At 38.5% G+C, this 16,688-nt stretch overlaps 3 protein-coding genes across 6 annotated transcripts; 2 read left to right on the forward strand and 1 right to left on the reverse strand.

Annotated features, from left to right (window-relative positions):
• The first annotated feature begins 44 nt into the window (after nt 1-44).
• On the forward strand, nt 45-4,681 carry LOC109055467 (protein Wnt-11-like). Its single transcript, XM_042724295.1, has 5 exons — nt 45-1,047; nt 1,465-1,700; nt 2,707-2,984; nt 3,148-3,440; nt 3,697-4,681. The coding sequence occupies exons 1-5, from the start codon at nt 842-844 to the stop codon at nt 3,869-3,871; spliced, it is 1,188 nt and encodes a 395-aa protein (XP_042580229.1). The 5' UTR covers nt 45-841; the 3' UTR covers nt 3,872-4,681.
• A 3,582-nt stretch (nt 4,682-8,263) lies between these two features.
• Nucleotides 8,264-12,351, forward strand: igbp1 (immunoglobulin (CD79A) binding protein 1). 2 transcript variants are annotated; one of them, XM_019072668.2, is made up of 6 exons: nt 8,264-8,584; nt 9,531-9,845; nt 10,365-10,560; nt 11,109-11,185; nt 11,288-11,397; nt 11,549-12,351. In XM_019072668.2, exons 1-6 carry the CDS (start codon nt 8,370-8,372, stop codon nt 11,695-11,697), a joined length of 1,062 nt encoding a protein of 353 aa, XP_018928213.1. In that variant the 5' UTR covers nt 8,264-8,369; the 3' UTR covers nt 11,698-12,351. The 2 variants fall into 2 exon arrangements, with proteins under 2 accessions (XP_018928213.1, XP_018928214.1); XM_019072669.2 differs by having other exon boundaries at nt 11,552-12,351.
• Nucleotides 12,352-12,939: 588 nt separating this feature from the next.
• On the reverse strand, nt 12,940-16,207 carry LOC109055454. 3 transcript variants are annotated; one of them, XM_042724303.1, is made up of 10 exons: nt 15,926-16,200; nt 15,713-15,811; nt 15,602-15,618; nt 15,294-15,372; nt 14,962-15,032; nt 14,428-14,481; nt 14,117-14,182; nt 13,594-13,647; nt 13,262-13,406; nt 12,940-13,044 (listed from the first exon to the last, which is right to left on the reverse strand). In XM_042724303.1, the coding sequence occupies exons 2-10, from the start codon at nt 15,725-15,727 to the stop codon at nt 12,943-12,945; spliced, it is 603 nt and encodes a 200-aa protein (XP_042580237.1). In that variant the 5' UTR covers nt 15,728-15,811; nt 15,926-16,200; the 3' UTR covers nt 12,940-12,942. The 3 variants fall into 3 exon arrangements, with proteins under 3 accessions (XP_042580237.1, XP_018928215.1, XP_018928216.1); XM_019072670.2 differs by having other exon boundaries at nt 15,709-15,811; nt 15,926-16,192; XM_019072671.2 differs by lacking the exon at nt 14,428-14,481 and having other exon boundaries at nt 15,709-15,811; nt 15,926-16,207.
• Between the last annotated feature and the right edge of the window lie 481 nt (nt 16,208-16,688).

The raw sequence follows: 16,688 nt of genomic DNA on the forward strand, positions 1-16,688 counted from the left end.
GCGGGAAAGCACGTATTTAATGGATGGCTATTCGCTATGTGAGACAGATTTCAAGCGGAGTGTAAGATTCTGCTTTTCTTAACCCCGAAGAGCAAATAAATGAGACTTGGGAATACTGTTGTAACATAACGTCAACGTTCTGGAAATTTTTGTCTAGAATAAAATAGAATTATGGATCATTTTTGTTTAATGCCTCCGGCGGCTTTCAGTGACCTACTGCTGTTTGCGCTTGTAAGGCTTGAGGAACGAGAAATCCGGCTTATCTGAAGGGAAAAGCCGAGTCAAACAGATTTTAATGTAATGTAAATGAACGAGTCGTTGATCCCGTTTGGACAGAAATCTTCAAAAAGACTAAAGCCCAATTGTTTCCTTTGGGAAGGCGCACACCCTGAAAAGCGGAGCTTACAGATGATGAGTCTGTTACTAATGGTTTTTCTTACCTCGTCCTCCACAAATCGGTTAAAACGTTGTTTGCTCACCAGGCTACACGAGCAAAGGAAAATAACAACAAACAAACCGTTAAGTCTCTCGTGAGAATTAATATAAAAACAGCGTTTGCTCGGTCGACTGGCAAGACACACTAAACCTGTTTGATAACTAACGTTAACACTTTAGTGAGCTTTGATAAACTCTACTTTAATTCAGCTAGGATTTGGCGCATGCTGTTTGCTTAACTGGCGTGACCAGACAGTGTGGTTCATTCTGTTCTTTCTCAGCTGTGTTTCAATCCCTCCTCTAAACTGTCTGTAACGTTAGTTGGAAATCTCTCCGCGCGCTTCTTGAATATGAATCTTGCGACCGCCCACGAGCAGAGGGGCGGGTCGAGTCCCATAGCTGAACTATGAAAGAGAGAGAGCTTCAATTTGACTCGGACACATTCAGCGTAGGTAGTTCGGTTTGCATCTTGACCACTGGGAAAAAAATCAAACCGGACTTCACTAGGATTTCTAAACGACAGAAGAGCAAAATGACAGCAAGCAGGATTTTTCTTCTAATATTCGTCATGTCTTTGGCCGTGATTTATCCATGCACAGGAATATCATGGCTGTAAGTATTTTTATTCGTTAAACGACATGCAGTTTTGGACCATGGAATGAATTAAGTGATTTTCACCAAAAAAAGAAGGACTAGAAAAAAAAAATGATTCCAGCTCTTACCCGGGTTTTTCAGAAAGACTCGTAGCATTGAATGTCACAATGATTCGAGAACCGAATAATTCGATTCGCAAATGAATAATTCATATCGGGTTTATGAACCGATTCACTGAAGTTCATTGAAAAGTCCAGTTTAAATTCAATGGCACATGATTGGAACAGATGATTTTCACTGTTTCTGAAGTTTTTGTCGATTACATTGTTGAAAGCCTATGTTAGTAATTTGGCATTATAAAATAAAAAGAAGTTAGATGTATGTTTTGGATATTAACGGCAGACTTGCTCAGTCATATGGTGTTTGTGTTTGCAGCGGTTTAACGGTAAACGGCAGCTCGGTGGGGTGGAATCAGACGCATCATTGTAAACTGCTGGATGGACTCGTGCCAGATCAGCTGCAGCTCTGCAAACGAAACCTCGAGCTCATGCACAGCATCGTGCACGCGGCCAGACTCACCAAGAGCGCGTGCCAGAGCTCCTTCAGCGACATGCGCTGGAACTGCTCCTCCATTGAGAGCGCGCCTCACTTCACCCCAGACCTGGCTAAAGGTGATGTACAGTACATGGGCAGTCTGTCCTTATATAACATGTTGTCATATAAGCCACATTTTCAGTAAATAAACATTTATTCAAATAATTCTGTTCAACTTATTTATATCAGCATTGTACTGACCAACAGTCACTACTTTTTAGATATACACTATATTGCCAAAAGTATTGGGACACCACCTTCTAATGAACAGGTTTGACTACTTTAGTAATCTCCATGAGTACAAATCTTAATGTTAAAGCATATAATTATATTCTAGGGAATTGTGTGCTTTTTTATATAGAATTTTATAGCAACAGTTTGGACGGGACCATTTTCTATTCTAACATGACTGTGCCTCTGTGTATAAGTCAAGGTTCAAAAAGAAATGATTGATTCAGTCAGTGTGGAAGAACTTGACTGGTCTCAACAGTCATTTTAGACACTTCCAAAACTGTTGCAACAGAGATGGAAATACAATTTTTAAATACATGATTGTTGCAACAGAGATGGAAATACAATTTTCTGTTTCCGTCATTGCCAAGGTTTTGGAAGTAGTGTCCCAATACTTTTGTCCATATAGTGTATGTACAAGTCATTGGTGTTTGGTGATGAGTTCAGCATTTAAAGTCACATCAGAGGTGTTTAGCTGGGATTAGGACTTGGCTTTCTGCAGTCAAGTTCTTCCACACTGACTGAATCAGCCATTTCTTTTGAACCTTGCCTTACACACATGCACTGTTATGTTAGAATAGAAAATGGTCCTGTCCAGACTGTTGCTATAAAATTAGAAGCACACAATTCCCTAGAATATCATTATATGCTTAAAATTAAGATTTGTACTTATGGAAAATACTAAAGTAGTCAAACCTGTTCTTTCAAGGGGCTGTCCCAATACTTTACTTACATAGTGTAAGTATCAGCTATGTAAAAACCACTAATTCATAATATAAATTTGCAAACTCCACACAAACTTCAGGTTGCTAGTGTTTGCATAGGTGATCTAACAGTGACGTCTCTGTGCAGGGACCCGCGAGGCAGCGTTTGTGTTCTCTCTGGCCGCTGCAGTGGTCAGTCATGCCATCGCCCGTGCCTGTGCTTCCGGAGAGCTCCCTAGCTGTTCCTGTGCGCCAGCGCCCTCAGAGCAGGCAGCCCCAGACTTCCGCTGGGGTGGCTGCGGAGATAATGTGCGCTACGGCCTGCAGATGGGTTCGGCTTTCTCAGACGCACTCATGAGGAACCGCCGCTCAGGACCACAGGCCTTCAGACTCATGCAGCTTCACAACAATGCAGTGGGAAGACAGGTAAGCTCAGCCGCATGGTTAATTTCCACCAAAGACTGGCTTCATTTGTAAATTACCTTGATGCACTCATCTGTGAACAGAATACTGTATGAGTGTAACACTGAAACATGCATTTTCTTTGATGCAGCTCATTTCATTAATGTGTTTGGTTGTTTTTGCATAGGCACTCATGGATGCTCTAGAGATGAAGTGCAAATGCCATGGTGTTTCTGGCTCCTGCTCTGTGAAGACCTGCTGGAAGGGCCTTCAAGACATCAACAGCATCTCAGCTGACCTCAAGTCTAAATACCTGTCGGCCATCAAGGTAATTCCACGTCAAATTGGCACCCGCCGACAGCTAGTCCCCCGTGAGATGGAGGTCAGGCCGGTCGGAGAGAATGAACTTGTTTATCTAGTCAGCTCGCCCGATTACTGCTCACAGAACGCCAAGCAGGGGTCATTCGGAACCACAGACAGGTGAGATAATGCATCAACAGTCAGGATTATTGTTCTTTCTCAACTCATCAGTAATCAATCAGTTCTCAGTCACTGTAATGAATGAAGGACTATCACTGATGTGACAAATGGGATAAAGCACAAAGAAAACATAGAATCGGTTAAACATTATCACACACACAGAGACACAAATACTGATTCTCACAATACAAACAGGCTATTTGTCAGTATTAAAATACACTATGTGTGAATAATTTGCTCTGTATTGTCTCTGCAGGCAGTGTAACAAGACTGTGACCGGCAGTGAGAGCTGTGGACTCATGTGTTGTGGACGAGGGTATAATGCCTATACAGAGGTGCTGGCGGAGCGCTGCCAGTGTAAATATCACTGGTGCTGTTACGTGTCCTGCAAAACCTGCCATCGCACTATTGAGAGATATGTCTGCAAGTGATAAGCCACCCTTATGGACTGTCTTCATTGACAGAGAGAAGGAGGCAGGGTGCAGTGCTGGATGAATGTGTATGATCTTTTTAGAGCCATAAGTGAGTGGATAATCCTCTCGGAGTGCTGTAAGGATGGCATGTAAGTGGAGAAAGAAGAGCTGGAGTTGAGGAATACGGGATGGTGAAAGACTTAATGAATGGCTGTAAACAAAGAACCCTGCGGTGAGGCCCTCAAGACACCCCACAGAAAAGCAGAGTGATAAGTAGTGGCCACTCACAGCAAAACTCATCAACTCTGGCACAGAGAAAGAGATTGGGGGGAGGGTAGGACTGTGCTGGTGAAGAGTAATACTTTACACATTGCTGATCTATTCAGATCTGTTTTGGGGCCAGTTGCATAAAATGTTTAGATTGACAAGTTAGTCATCTAATTTTTTTCGTTAAGACTGGTCTTTTTTTAAATTCAGTTACATAAGAAGCGTAGATTAGTCTAAGTTGAATCCAAAAATAAGACTCGTACAAAAAAAAACAACTCATACTTAAGACACAACAGAGGCTAAATTTATGCAACTGGCCCTTGGTCAGATAAATTTCAAAGGTTCCACAGAAGCAAGAGATGGAAATCAAACTGTTCGGTTTGGTTGACTTCAGAAGTTCTATGCACTCAGTACTGATTATGAAAGATTTGATGACACCATTGTATTCCATTGTATTTGTAAAAAGAAGGATGAAGGCCATGCCTTTCACCCTGGGAAATTTGTAAATTTTCTGTAAAAATGAAAAATTTTATTTATTTTATTAAAATATTTAATGTGAAAGAGTCTAATTTGTAATTTTTCATCATGTAAGAGTTAAAGGGATAGTTGGTCCAAAAATGAGAACTGTGGTGTTCCAGACTTTTATGACCTTTTTTCTTCTGTAGAACATAAAAAAAGATATTTTGAAGAATGTTGGTAGCCAAACAGTATTGGCACCCCTTGACTTACACTATATAGATAAGAAGCACAGAGACATTTCTCAAAATATCATCTTTTATATTCCACAAAGTCTTGCTTACAGTCAGTCTAAAGCAGTTTGGAGAAGATTTCTGTTGGTCAGAATCTGATGAGCATTTTATAGCAGTTCTGTATGTGAACATGAGCATGTTTTCTCTGATCTCTCATCAACATTCATCCACATCAAAGACATTTTCAGGATATCAGTGCTATAGAGAGATTTAAAGCCCAGATAGCAAGAATTCAACAGAAGCGAAGGGAGAAAGAGACAGAGGGCTAACCTGTTATGGAGTTCCTTTTGTCCTTTGATTTGGCTGATTTTTATCTCTGCATTGTTACAGAAAGACAAAGGCACACACAGACCTCTGGGCTCTTTGCAGGACCAGGCTGAGCCTCGGAGGGGTTTTAGCTTTGCTCAACAGCTTACAATTAAGGGTTCTCAAATGCTTATTGATTTAAAAAAATACACTGGCAGAGAAGAATGTTGAGTGATGTTGCTAAAATATAAGCAGTTATTTTTCCTTTACAAAAGTTCATCTATTGGCTTTAATCATGAGGATTTTATCAGCCACAGGAAGCAATAGACAGCAGAAAGGTGTGTGAGATGTGTTTGATATCTTGGAGCATAATGCCATTTCTTTCTCTAAAAATATTGATCTGTTTTTCTGACATGAAGTTATTCTCCTCTTCTCTGTTGACTGTGCACACGGTGTGGATCTCTGGAATGCGGCTCCTCATTACCCAGGCCCCTTGTATTGTTTACTAGGAGTATAACACCACACTCCCACACAATGATTATTTACACACACAGTCTGAGGAAGAGTTTAATAGTGCTTGGCTGTTTGCTGAGTGATTGTTTGTGAAAACAGATGCAGGACAATCCCACCAATCTCTTTTTCACACACATTTGTTTTTCTGTCACAGTGGGATCTTTACATCGACTTCTGAGGTGTTATTTTCCATCCCCTTATGTTAAATCGCTTTCCTTATGGTGACCTTGAGATGGTCTTCACAATGTAGGTGGCTTCAGTTACTGAGCCACACACACAGAAAATCACAACATCTTTTTATAACACTGACCATGCATTTTGCTATGTTTATACTGAACTAGGCCACAAATCTTCCCCTTTTAATTCAAAGATTTAGTCCCTTTATTAAACACTTCTTCTCATATAGCAGGAACATCTAGTCCATTTACTATCTGAGGTTTCCATTTGAACCATGTATTTGAGTGGGTGTGTGTGTGTGTGGCACCTGTCAGTTCTGCCCCCCATATTGCAAATGACAACGCAAAGGGCACAAAAGGCTATAAGTTTCACAACATAGCTGGACACACACATGCACACACATACTGAGAATAGATCTGCAAGTGACTCCAAATATGTGAAGAATTAACAGCATGGTGTGACAAAAATAGAACCTAAAAAAATCTTTAGAGCTACACAACATGTAGGAAAACTGGGTGGAAATGTTCAAATGTATGATGTTTTTCAGTTCTTTTCCACTCATGGGGTTTCCTGGTGCTTATTTGAATGTGGTTTGTCTATGTCGGCTGTTATTCTATAGGGTGACAGTTGATATATGTTGTATGTTCCAAGGGTAAAGATCAGGGTTAAAGGTCATGCCTGGGTTAGGGTTAGTCCTCTACTATGAGGGGAATTTTCTTTTTGTGGCCAGAAAGACAGAATAACCTCATAGCCCATTAAAATGATTAAAAAATAGCATCTTTAACACATAAGAGAGTAGACATGATCTCACACCTGTTCGACGGCCTTTAGCTGCAGGCTGAGCGTGATTTCACCAAGTACAACATGTTCCTGGAACAACATTCCAATCAACCAATCAGAATTGAGATATAACTTTTCAGGAAATATCTGTTTTAGGCTTACAATCAGGATTAGGTTCTTCTATACCCTTGTTAATCAGCTATCACTGATTTCCCTCTGATTTCAGGAATAAATTATGGGTAGGGATTGGGTTAAGTCTATATTTTTGGACAATAATGTTGATCCAGGATCATCAAAAGATGTTGATCCAGGAACATGACTTACTTGGCAAAATCACGGCGACCTTAGCTGCAGACAGACACTCAAATGTGTGGTTAACCATCAGATAAAGAAAAGACTGGATCAGGATCAGTGAACTGAATAAACACATTTACTTAAGCCTAGAGAGAGTTCTCGTCTATCACAGTAACAGCTCTAATGTGTCATGGTTTCTCAACAGCTGATCATGCCAGAGGTTCAGCAATACAACACCATGGGAAAATGAGTTGAGTTTCCACTTTGTACTAACAAAGGCTCAGTCTTCGATGGTAAAACAGCCCTGGAATATGTTACTTTATGACGTTTATTTGCCATACACAGTATTAATGGCTCGGTTAAACACTCCCAGGCTCATTTACTTCAGGCAAAATCATTAATATCAGCCAAACGTGCTAAGTTGCCTTCATACACTCACACAAACAAATAACCCAGCATCCAGTGATGCATGAAGATGCATGAAGTGACCGAGACCTCTGAGACAAATGGTTTCTGCATGCTAATGTTGTCACAGATCTGTGTTTATACAGGGTGTAAAGCTTTTTAAAATGAAAACTGAGCAGACCTGTGGTAGATCTGTTTTTTTTTTTAGGTTCTTGCTTTTCCTACTTTGAATTTTTAAAGGTATGCTTCAGAATGGTCCTGTTGACAGAAAAAGAGCAGGAGTTTTGCATGCAAAACAGTTTTATGTGCAAAGCTTTCTCTGAATATTTTCACCGTGTGAAGTTAGCCATTTGATAATTTAAAAAGGCAAAAATATATACGCCTAGTACAGGAACTCATACCGTGTCAACATATACTGTCCAGGGTAGGACAAATGACAGAAATTTAGGATGGGAAAGTAAGTTTTACATAGTAAAAAGGCTAATTTTGTAATATAATATGACTTTATTTTTGTTTTAGATATTTGGAACAATTCCCAAATTATTATTGCTTGTTTTAAGCAAAATTATTTGAAAATAAAAAGGCATTGACCATTAAGAATAGGCTGCTCTGGTATTTAAAATGTTTGTAAATATACATTTTACATTAATATATGCTATCATAAGAGCAGGATAGAAAAATATTTAATGTTTAAATTTAATATTTAAACCCTAACCCTAACCCTAAGACTGTTCAGCTGCAACACCCACTGACTGCAATGATAGAGCTTGGAATAGCGAGGACAATTTTTAATACAACTCCGACTGGATTTGTCTGAAAGAAGAAAGTTATATACACCTAGGATGCGAATCCGAGGGTGAGTAAAGCCAACTTTCATTTTTTGGGGTGAACTAACCCTTTAACTTCTCTTTAAATTATGCTGATAATGCCTATTTGTTATTTAAAGAGGTCTCTCCTGCGACATTAGCGTCATACTGACTCTGTTGACATCTACAGTGAGACGCCAGAACTGCAATACAGAAAACCGACCGGAAACAAAGAACCGGAACAAACGGAAGCCGAGCTGGACAAATACGCTTTGAGAAATGGCGGCCGCTGAAGACGCTAACAGTAAACAAAACCCCAGTGGTTCAGAGGCTCCGAAACTGTCGGATTTACTGGACCGGGGCTGGAAGCTGTTTGAAGAGGTGGACACCACGAACGAGCCGAGCAGCTCCAATGCAGTGCAGGTGAAAGTGAAGCGCGCTCTCATGCAGCTGGAGGAGGCGACGAGGATGGTCAACCAGCTGAACGTGTTCAGGTTAGAGGAACACACACACACACACACACACACACACACACACACACACACACACACACACACACACACACACACACTAAAACGCCGACTGTACACGAGGCGACATATTAAACCGCTCCTGTTATTATCAACGAAGCTGTCAAAGGACCGCGAGCGAGCGACGCGCTGATAACGAAAACTTTATGTTTTGTCTAGTCATTAGTTGCCCATTAAAATAGTAAATGTTTAGGATATGCATTATACGTTTACAGTACAGTACACTAAAGGCCAAAAGTGTACATTAGTGTATGTATTGTTACTCAGTTCTTACCAGAGCCAGCGCAGCACTGATGAGGGGGCGGCTGAGGTGACGAAAGGGGGCGATGACAGATCACAGAGAACCAAAAAAAAAAACTTATAGAAAAACCTTTTGAAAAAAATATTTCATTATAGCTTACTTAGTGCTGCTTTCTTAGTTGCACCGCTTTTGCGGGAATTTGTGTCAGAGTAACAATTAAAATGCGACTTTGTGAAACGGACTGTCCTGAATTGTTGCTATAGTAGCATCATATTGCTGGAAAGCCTATGCATTTGGAAACAGTGCGCCGGCCCTGGTTCTTACAGTTATTTAGAGTATGACTATGGCTGTGTACACTGCTTTACATTGAACTGATGTCGTCATTTGGCTACACAGATAGTGTATTGCACTAATGAATATTACAGGACTACATAATTTTTCTTTTAGCATCTGTAATGTATTTTGTGTGTATTTTGCCTTGTGCTATTAAAATAATTGACAATTAAACTAACATTAAAATTATACATACTGTTCAACAGTATATTTGAACATGAGAAGCACATTTTGCAAAAAAAAAAAAAAATCCAATGAGTCACATGATCATTACAAAACACCAGCTAAATAAAACTCACATGAGTACTTATTAATTTCCTCGTTTTTTTCCTGTAGTCGTAATGAGGCATTGGAGGAAATCTCCACAGCTGACCTGAAGTATCTGTTGTTGCCGGCTCTTCTGGGAGCGCTCACCATGAAACAAGTGAACCCCAGCAAGCGTCTGGAGCACGTGCAGGCGGCCCGTGTCTACTTCATGGACTTCCTCCAGAGGTGCAAGGACTATGATGTGTGTAGTTTTCAGCTCCCCAGAGCCAGCGAGAACACAGCAGACACTCCTACTGAGGAGCAGACCAATCCATCAGTCCCGATGCCAGTGTCACAGCCAGACCTCATCGCAATGGCAACACAAAGACAAGCCAAAATAGAGAGGTGGGGTAAGATTTCTAAAGATGTTTTTAAATTAAGTCACGTATGCTCCTCAAGGCTGCATTTATTTGATCAAAAAATACCATAAAAACTGATGATTGTGAAATATATTACAATGTCAATTAACTGTTTTCTGTTTTAAAATAGTTTCACATATAATATTTTTTATTGTAATATATGCTGATTTGGTGCTCAAGAAAAATTTCAGAGTATTAATAATGTTGTGCTTATATTTTGGTGGAAACTGATACATTTGTTTGTTCAAGATTCTCTGATGAATACTAGAAGGTTCAAAAGAACAGCATTTATTTGAAATGGACATTTTTTTGTCACATTATAAATGTTATTTTTGATCAGTTTAGCACATTAGGTGAACGTTTGTTTGCTGAATAAAAACATTATTCACATTTGAATGATAGTGTATATGTAATATTTATACAAGGTTTGTGTCTTTTCCATCAGTTGTGCTAATGTTTGTGTAACGTTCATGTGTGGCATATTTACTCTGTAAGTTGTTTCCAGGTTTATGCAGCGTAAAGAGACAGAAGCCAAGCTGAGTGAGATCAGGGGGCTGGTTGAATCTGGTTCAGCCGATGAAGAGTTGGTGAGAGATTTTTACCTGCTGCATGTACGCAGGTGGGTCACACTAGCAATTGAGGAGATCGACTCTATCAGCCAGGAGATGGAGATTCTGAAACGGATGGAGCTTTTCAAGCAGGTGTTTGATTGCCACATGGATTGCATCTGTGTGTTTTTTTTTTTTTTGTGTGTGAATGATGTGGTTGCATATCTTCCGCTCTACCTACATCTGATTTACTGCAAAAAATATATATTGATCAGTGTTGGGGAGTAACAAGTTACATGTAATGGAATTACATAATTTAATTACAAAATAAATGTGCTTATACTTTATTATAAGGTGTCCTTGTTACAGTGCAATTATACATTTAAGTACTGAGTAATATTAATTAACTGCATGTACTTACTATATGGTTAGGGTTAGGATTATGGTTTGGTTTAGGGTTACTTGCATGTTATTATGCATATTTTATTGTTATTACAATAGTAAGTACATGTAACGTAAAACAAGGATACCCTAAAATAACCGAAATTTTGGTAAAGTAATAGAAATAGTTACATTACTTATTACATTTTAAATAGAGTAACTTGTAATCTGTACCCTGTTACATTTCCAAAGTAACCTTCCCAACACTGATCATAATTTAAATAGATTGATAGCATATTAATAATTGTTTGTTTCTGCAGAGCGCCCCCCAGCCATCTCCACCTAAAAGACCACCCATGAAGCCTTTTATCTTGACTAAGGATGCTGTGCAGGCAAAGTACGTGTGCATAGGGAGTGTGTCTGTGACGTTCATTGCTGCAGTATTAGTTTATGTGTCAGTTTTAGTTTAGGTTTTTATTTTTTCTTTAATGTTTTGCAGAGTGTTTGGTGCAGGGTATCCCAGTCTTCCCACCATGACAGTGGATGATTGGTATGAGCAGCACCGGCGGCAAGGATGTTTACCTGACCAGGGCATACCACGCAGGGCAGGTGCTTACATACATATTGGGTGCTTTTGCAGAACATTGATTATCTTTAGAATGTATTAACGGATAATTAAATGATTTTATCCTGCTGTCTTATGTTCACTTAGCTCAGTTTTTAGTTCAGATTATCAAGTGGCTCTGTCTTTCCACCTCAGCAGATGGTGATGCAGAGGAAGATGAGAGAGCGGAAAGAGAGAGGAAGGAAGAGAACGATGATGACGAGGCACTGCAGAAGGCACGTGACTGGGACGACTGGAAAGACTCACACCGGAGAGGATATGGCAACCGCAAAAACATGGGCTGATCTGATTTCACACACTCACATATACACACATGCATCCCTTCATTTCCCTCCAATAAACCTCCCAATGCTGCCAATATGTGACATGGACACATCAGAGAGTGGGACTGTAGTGGTTAGTTAAGGTGGTTGCTTTCTTTTTTTTTAAACCGAGTTTGCGTATTTGACATTCTTTTCTATGTCTTTCTTAAATCTTGGTGAGCTTAAATGAGACCTTAAACCCCTGAGCATCTGTGGAGATAGATGTTTGGGCTTCAACCTTTCCTACACGATTAAAAGTTTGCCTTTTCATGGATGTTGTTTTGTGTGCAGCATTTCTACAGAAGTGTTCCCTATACTGTCAGCTTTTAGAGTCAAAACCAGCTGACTCAGAAGGACACTGTCACCCACATAATTACACATGATGTGCTGTTCGATTTGAAGCCAGTTAAGACTGCATGTTCGTTAAGTATTAACCGTTATTGCTAGGCCTCGTTGTCTGTTTCAGAAGAGATACTTCAGTGAAGACGGCTCTGTAAGAGGATTAAGAACCAATATCAGCAATCATCATCAATATAAACTGCCTTTTTAATCTGAAATGTATTTATTATCTGCCAGCACTGCTTTTCTCTTTGTGAGGTCAACGTTCAGTTCTTCAGTAAACATAAAGTGAAATCAGCTATCAACAGCCTATTTCTTTATATCTGAATGTTTCAAGCAATCTGAGGTCTCTAGTAATAATGCTTGCTTTGTGATTTAATAAAAAACATTTCAAATTTTTTATCAGCATAACAATTTAAGAGACATTGAATTGAAAAATGAACATGAATTTATGATTATTCGGTGTGTCCTTGTTTTAATGACAGCTATCAACTTTACACGTGCAAAAGCTGATGATAAAAAAAAGACAACCAAAAATCTGATATTTTTTATATGCCATTCATAATTGAGTTGAGAATGTCTTTTTAAATTCCAAAAAAATTCGGCATTTCAAGTGAAGTAACAAACAGGTTGCAGAATTGCATTTGTATTTAATGTATGAAAGAATTACATTTTTTACCATTTTCATTTTTTAGTATAAATCACCCAGTATAAACATATTTACAACTGATAAAAGAGATGAGGTTTAAAGCAAGAAATAATAAATTTGTTTTCCATAAATTACATAAATTCCTCGTGTCATTCCCATTCAACATCCTGGCCAAGTCTTTATTGTATAACTTTTGTTTCTTCAGTTGTTCGAAATCCTAAATCTTTTTTTTTTTCTATCTAGTATCGTAGACTTAATTGGGGTCGTGGAAATCCATTGCGGAGGTTTCCATGCTCAGAGGAACCGTAGAGTGGAGCAGGGGAATAGGGCTGGTTGTGTTTCTGTTGGAACGATAAACAGCAGAAGGATGATTTATTTAAGGAGAAGACCTTTGGTCATCCACAATAAGCTTATATCTTGAGTCTTATCAGAACACTGCTTCTGAATTGCTCATATGCTGTATATTGTAACATAATATCTCCATGGAGGAAAACAAATAAACTCATAAACGTTTACTTATCTATTTCTGTAACTGAAATGTTTAATCTTGAACCATACCAGTTCATCATATGTGTTTGAAGGGGCACGTGGTCTGTAATCACTGTGGTGGTCTGCAGAAGGACTGTGCTCTTCATAGGGGTTTCGGCTGGGTGAATCTCTAGCATAAGGGTTGCTAACAATCTGACCCCGAACTGCGCCATTGCTACAATCACGCAAATGCAAAACAAAAACCACTGATTTAAACACCAGGATGTGGAATACAAAACATGGAGACTAAGATTTTTACTTTATGATCATGATATAAATATACATACAGACAATATATTTTGCCAGAGAATCTGCTTTGAAATCATATGAGCTCAATCATTTTATGTAAAATTATCAATTACCTGTAGGGCTGCACAGGACCTCCCATAGGAGGGTCACGCATCCCGGTGTACATGCTGTGGAGACATTTAAGAGAGACAGATTCTTCATGATCCAACAAGCATTTGAATTCAGTCAAATCACCTTTATTTCTAAAGCACTTACAATACAGTACAATACAGAATGCTTCAAAGCAGCTCCACAGTATTGAACCGGAAATCAGCAAAATCATTACTGGAAACTCATTTACGGAAACAGTACCCAGTAACAGTAATAGTGTCATAACAATAAATTAATAAAAAAAAAGCAGTTCTACAGATGGCAGCATTGCTATTCAACTTGAGTCAGTTGATTCAGTTCAGTTCAAACTGACTAACTCAGCCTCATGAGCAGTTTTACATGCTAATTAATCATATGCTAAATATTCCAGATTATCTGATAGTATCTGATATCTTTGTGTTTTGTCAATGGAAAGCAAGGAAGAATTTAATTCACACTTTAAAAACATGGTTTAATTTATCTACCCATGTCATGCTGTCCACTTACCTGTTTGGCTCACGAGGTCGTCCATCAGGCATGCTGTCAACAGACGGGCGCAGACCACTGGATACACTATATTAAAATACATAATGCAGCAAATATTATATAATCCGAAATATAAAGAGATCAGTGGTTCAAACACATCCGGGATTAATTTCACTATAATTATTAGCAGGCCTGTTATAGATATATTGATGTACACAGCCAGGTAACATTGTGACAGTGCTAGTTGTAGTGATATCTAAATATATACAAGAGACAGCTAACCATGTTGATTCAATGGCTATTCAGTCATTTAAGTAACACTGACTGTGTACCTATAGGGCCGAGCAGGACCTCCCATTTGAGGATCACGCATCCCACTTGATATGCTGCAGAAAAAAGCAATTAAAAATAAAAAAAAAAAAACAACCAGCAATAGGCAAAATTATATTCACATAAATTCATTAACTAAAAAAAAGGGAAGGGAGGGGGGGGGGTGACTCTATGCTAATCTAAATGCCACAAAAATACGAGGCTTCATATAGGAAACTATTAAGGCAAGACACCACAGGTGACTGGGGTAAAAAGGTTAACCAAAACATATCAGTTAATTAATAAGTGCAATAATTTTGTATTAAACGTTTTCTGAAATGCAATGTTCAAAAATGCAAATGATGCATCATAAATTTGGCATAATATTGCATAGATTCTCATTTTGATGAGTATTTTCTCATTTTGTTGATGTATTAGAAACAGCTTTTAAAGATATTGTAACTGAAATCTACAGATGCAAATAGATAACGTGTAATTTGGGTGTTTTTATGCCTTAAAATAATAATACTAATACTAATCAGATAAAAATCACATACGGATGGTTAGGCATGGCTGTCATGGGAATATGACCTTGTTGTACAGGTCTCATGTTAGGGGGAGGCCGACCCTTTGAAAGCAAGACAAAAGGCAGAAAACAATGAAAGATCACAAGACCATGTGCATTTTAATACTTGGCAGATCACTCAAGAAGCTAATATCGACACACCTATCAGATCCGTCAGGCTTAAAAAATGTCTTATGCTGTGTTTTTTATGACTTCCAAAGGTATTTTCTTACAGATCAATGTTTCTGATTAAGATTAAGGCAACCCTTGCTATCAATCATTAACTATTTTTACCGTCAAGACACACACATTACGTAGACTCACATTCATATCAGAAGCAAAAGAAATGCCAGGGAACAAGTCCTGCTCTTTAGAGGCTGTCTTGGGTGTCATCACTTCTTCACTGAAAACAAACACATGCACAGAGACAGAAGGAATTACTTGTTAGACATAACATTTAATGACTTAATGAGCGTCATGGGCTTTAAGTCATATTTTTTAATCACACTCATAAAGTCAGGCTATGCAAGACACATGAAGATTTGCCTGATGCTATTCAGAATCAATAAAGCTACTAATAAAGGTCACTACTGTCCATTTCTGAGAGCATTCTTCATCAATGTAAAACTCACCTTTTTGACTGTTGCACCTACACAGAGAACAGAGGAAAGGAGTGAGGCTTGTGTTTAAACTACTGTGTAGAGTATCACAGAAAAGTCATCTGTAAGGAGCAGATTACCGACAGAATGGTTGTCCATTGAAACAGGTACATCTGCTAATTTTCACATCACAGTTCGCCACCTCATTCAGACATTCGTCAAAGTCATCAACACCATTACAGACTGAAGAACACACATACAGAATCTACAGTAAGATCATTAGTTTGCATATAATGTATCATTATTTGTAAAACAGATACTACATAACCATTTCAACATATTTGAACACACACTTACTGGTGTCTTGTGACTGTCCAGTTGCCTTATCGGTAACAAACAAGATGAAACACACGTACAGTAAGACCTTCATCTTGTAGTTTCCACACACACATGAATTCCACCAGTGGCACTTGCACAAAAGGTTCTTCGCACCCGACAAGGGTATTTATGGTGTTACACACCCAACACAGTGAGAGCTGGAGCATGCGCAAACACTCACCAACACACAGTGGATGTGAAACTCCTGCTGTTTTCAGCAGATATTTGCCAGTGTGGACATGTGATCCCCCCCACCCCCTTCATTAATTCACTTCAGTGGGCTTTTGGTGGATTGGATTAACATTAACATGAGGCCATGAACTTACAAAGGTTATAAAACTCAAAAGTTCCAAAAAAAATTAGTAAAATTATATTTTAAACAGTTTTAGATTGTGTGTATCATATCACAATGCAGGACATTTATGTTTTATATATATATATTATTATATATTTTTTTCTGATATTTAGGCTCACATGCTCACAAACATACTACCATTCAAAAGTGAATACTTATCACCAAGAACTCTTTAAATCAATCAATCAAAAACGAAAAAATAAATAAATAAAGATTTATAACGTTACCATCGAGTTCTATTTTAAATAAATGCGGTTCTTTTTAACTTTTAATCACATAATCCTGAAAAAAAAAAAACGGTTTCCACAAAAATGTTAAGCGGCACAACATTAAAATGAGTAAGAAATTATTCTTGAGCACCAAAACTGCATATTAGAGTGACTGCAT

The sequence above is a fragment of the Cyprinus carpio genome, chromosome B5 (assembly GCF_018340385.1).
Source record: "Cyprinus carpio isolate SPL01 chromosome B5, ASM1834038v1, whole genome shotgun sequence".
NCBI classification, from domain to species: Eukaryota; Metazoa; Chordata; class Actinopteri; order Cypriniformes; family Cyprinidae; genus Cyprinus; species Cyprinus carpio.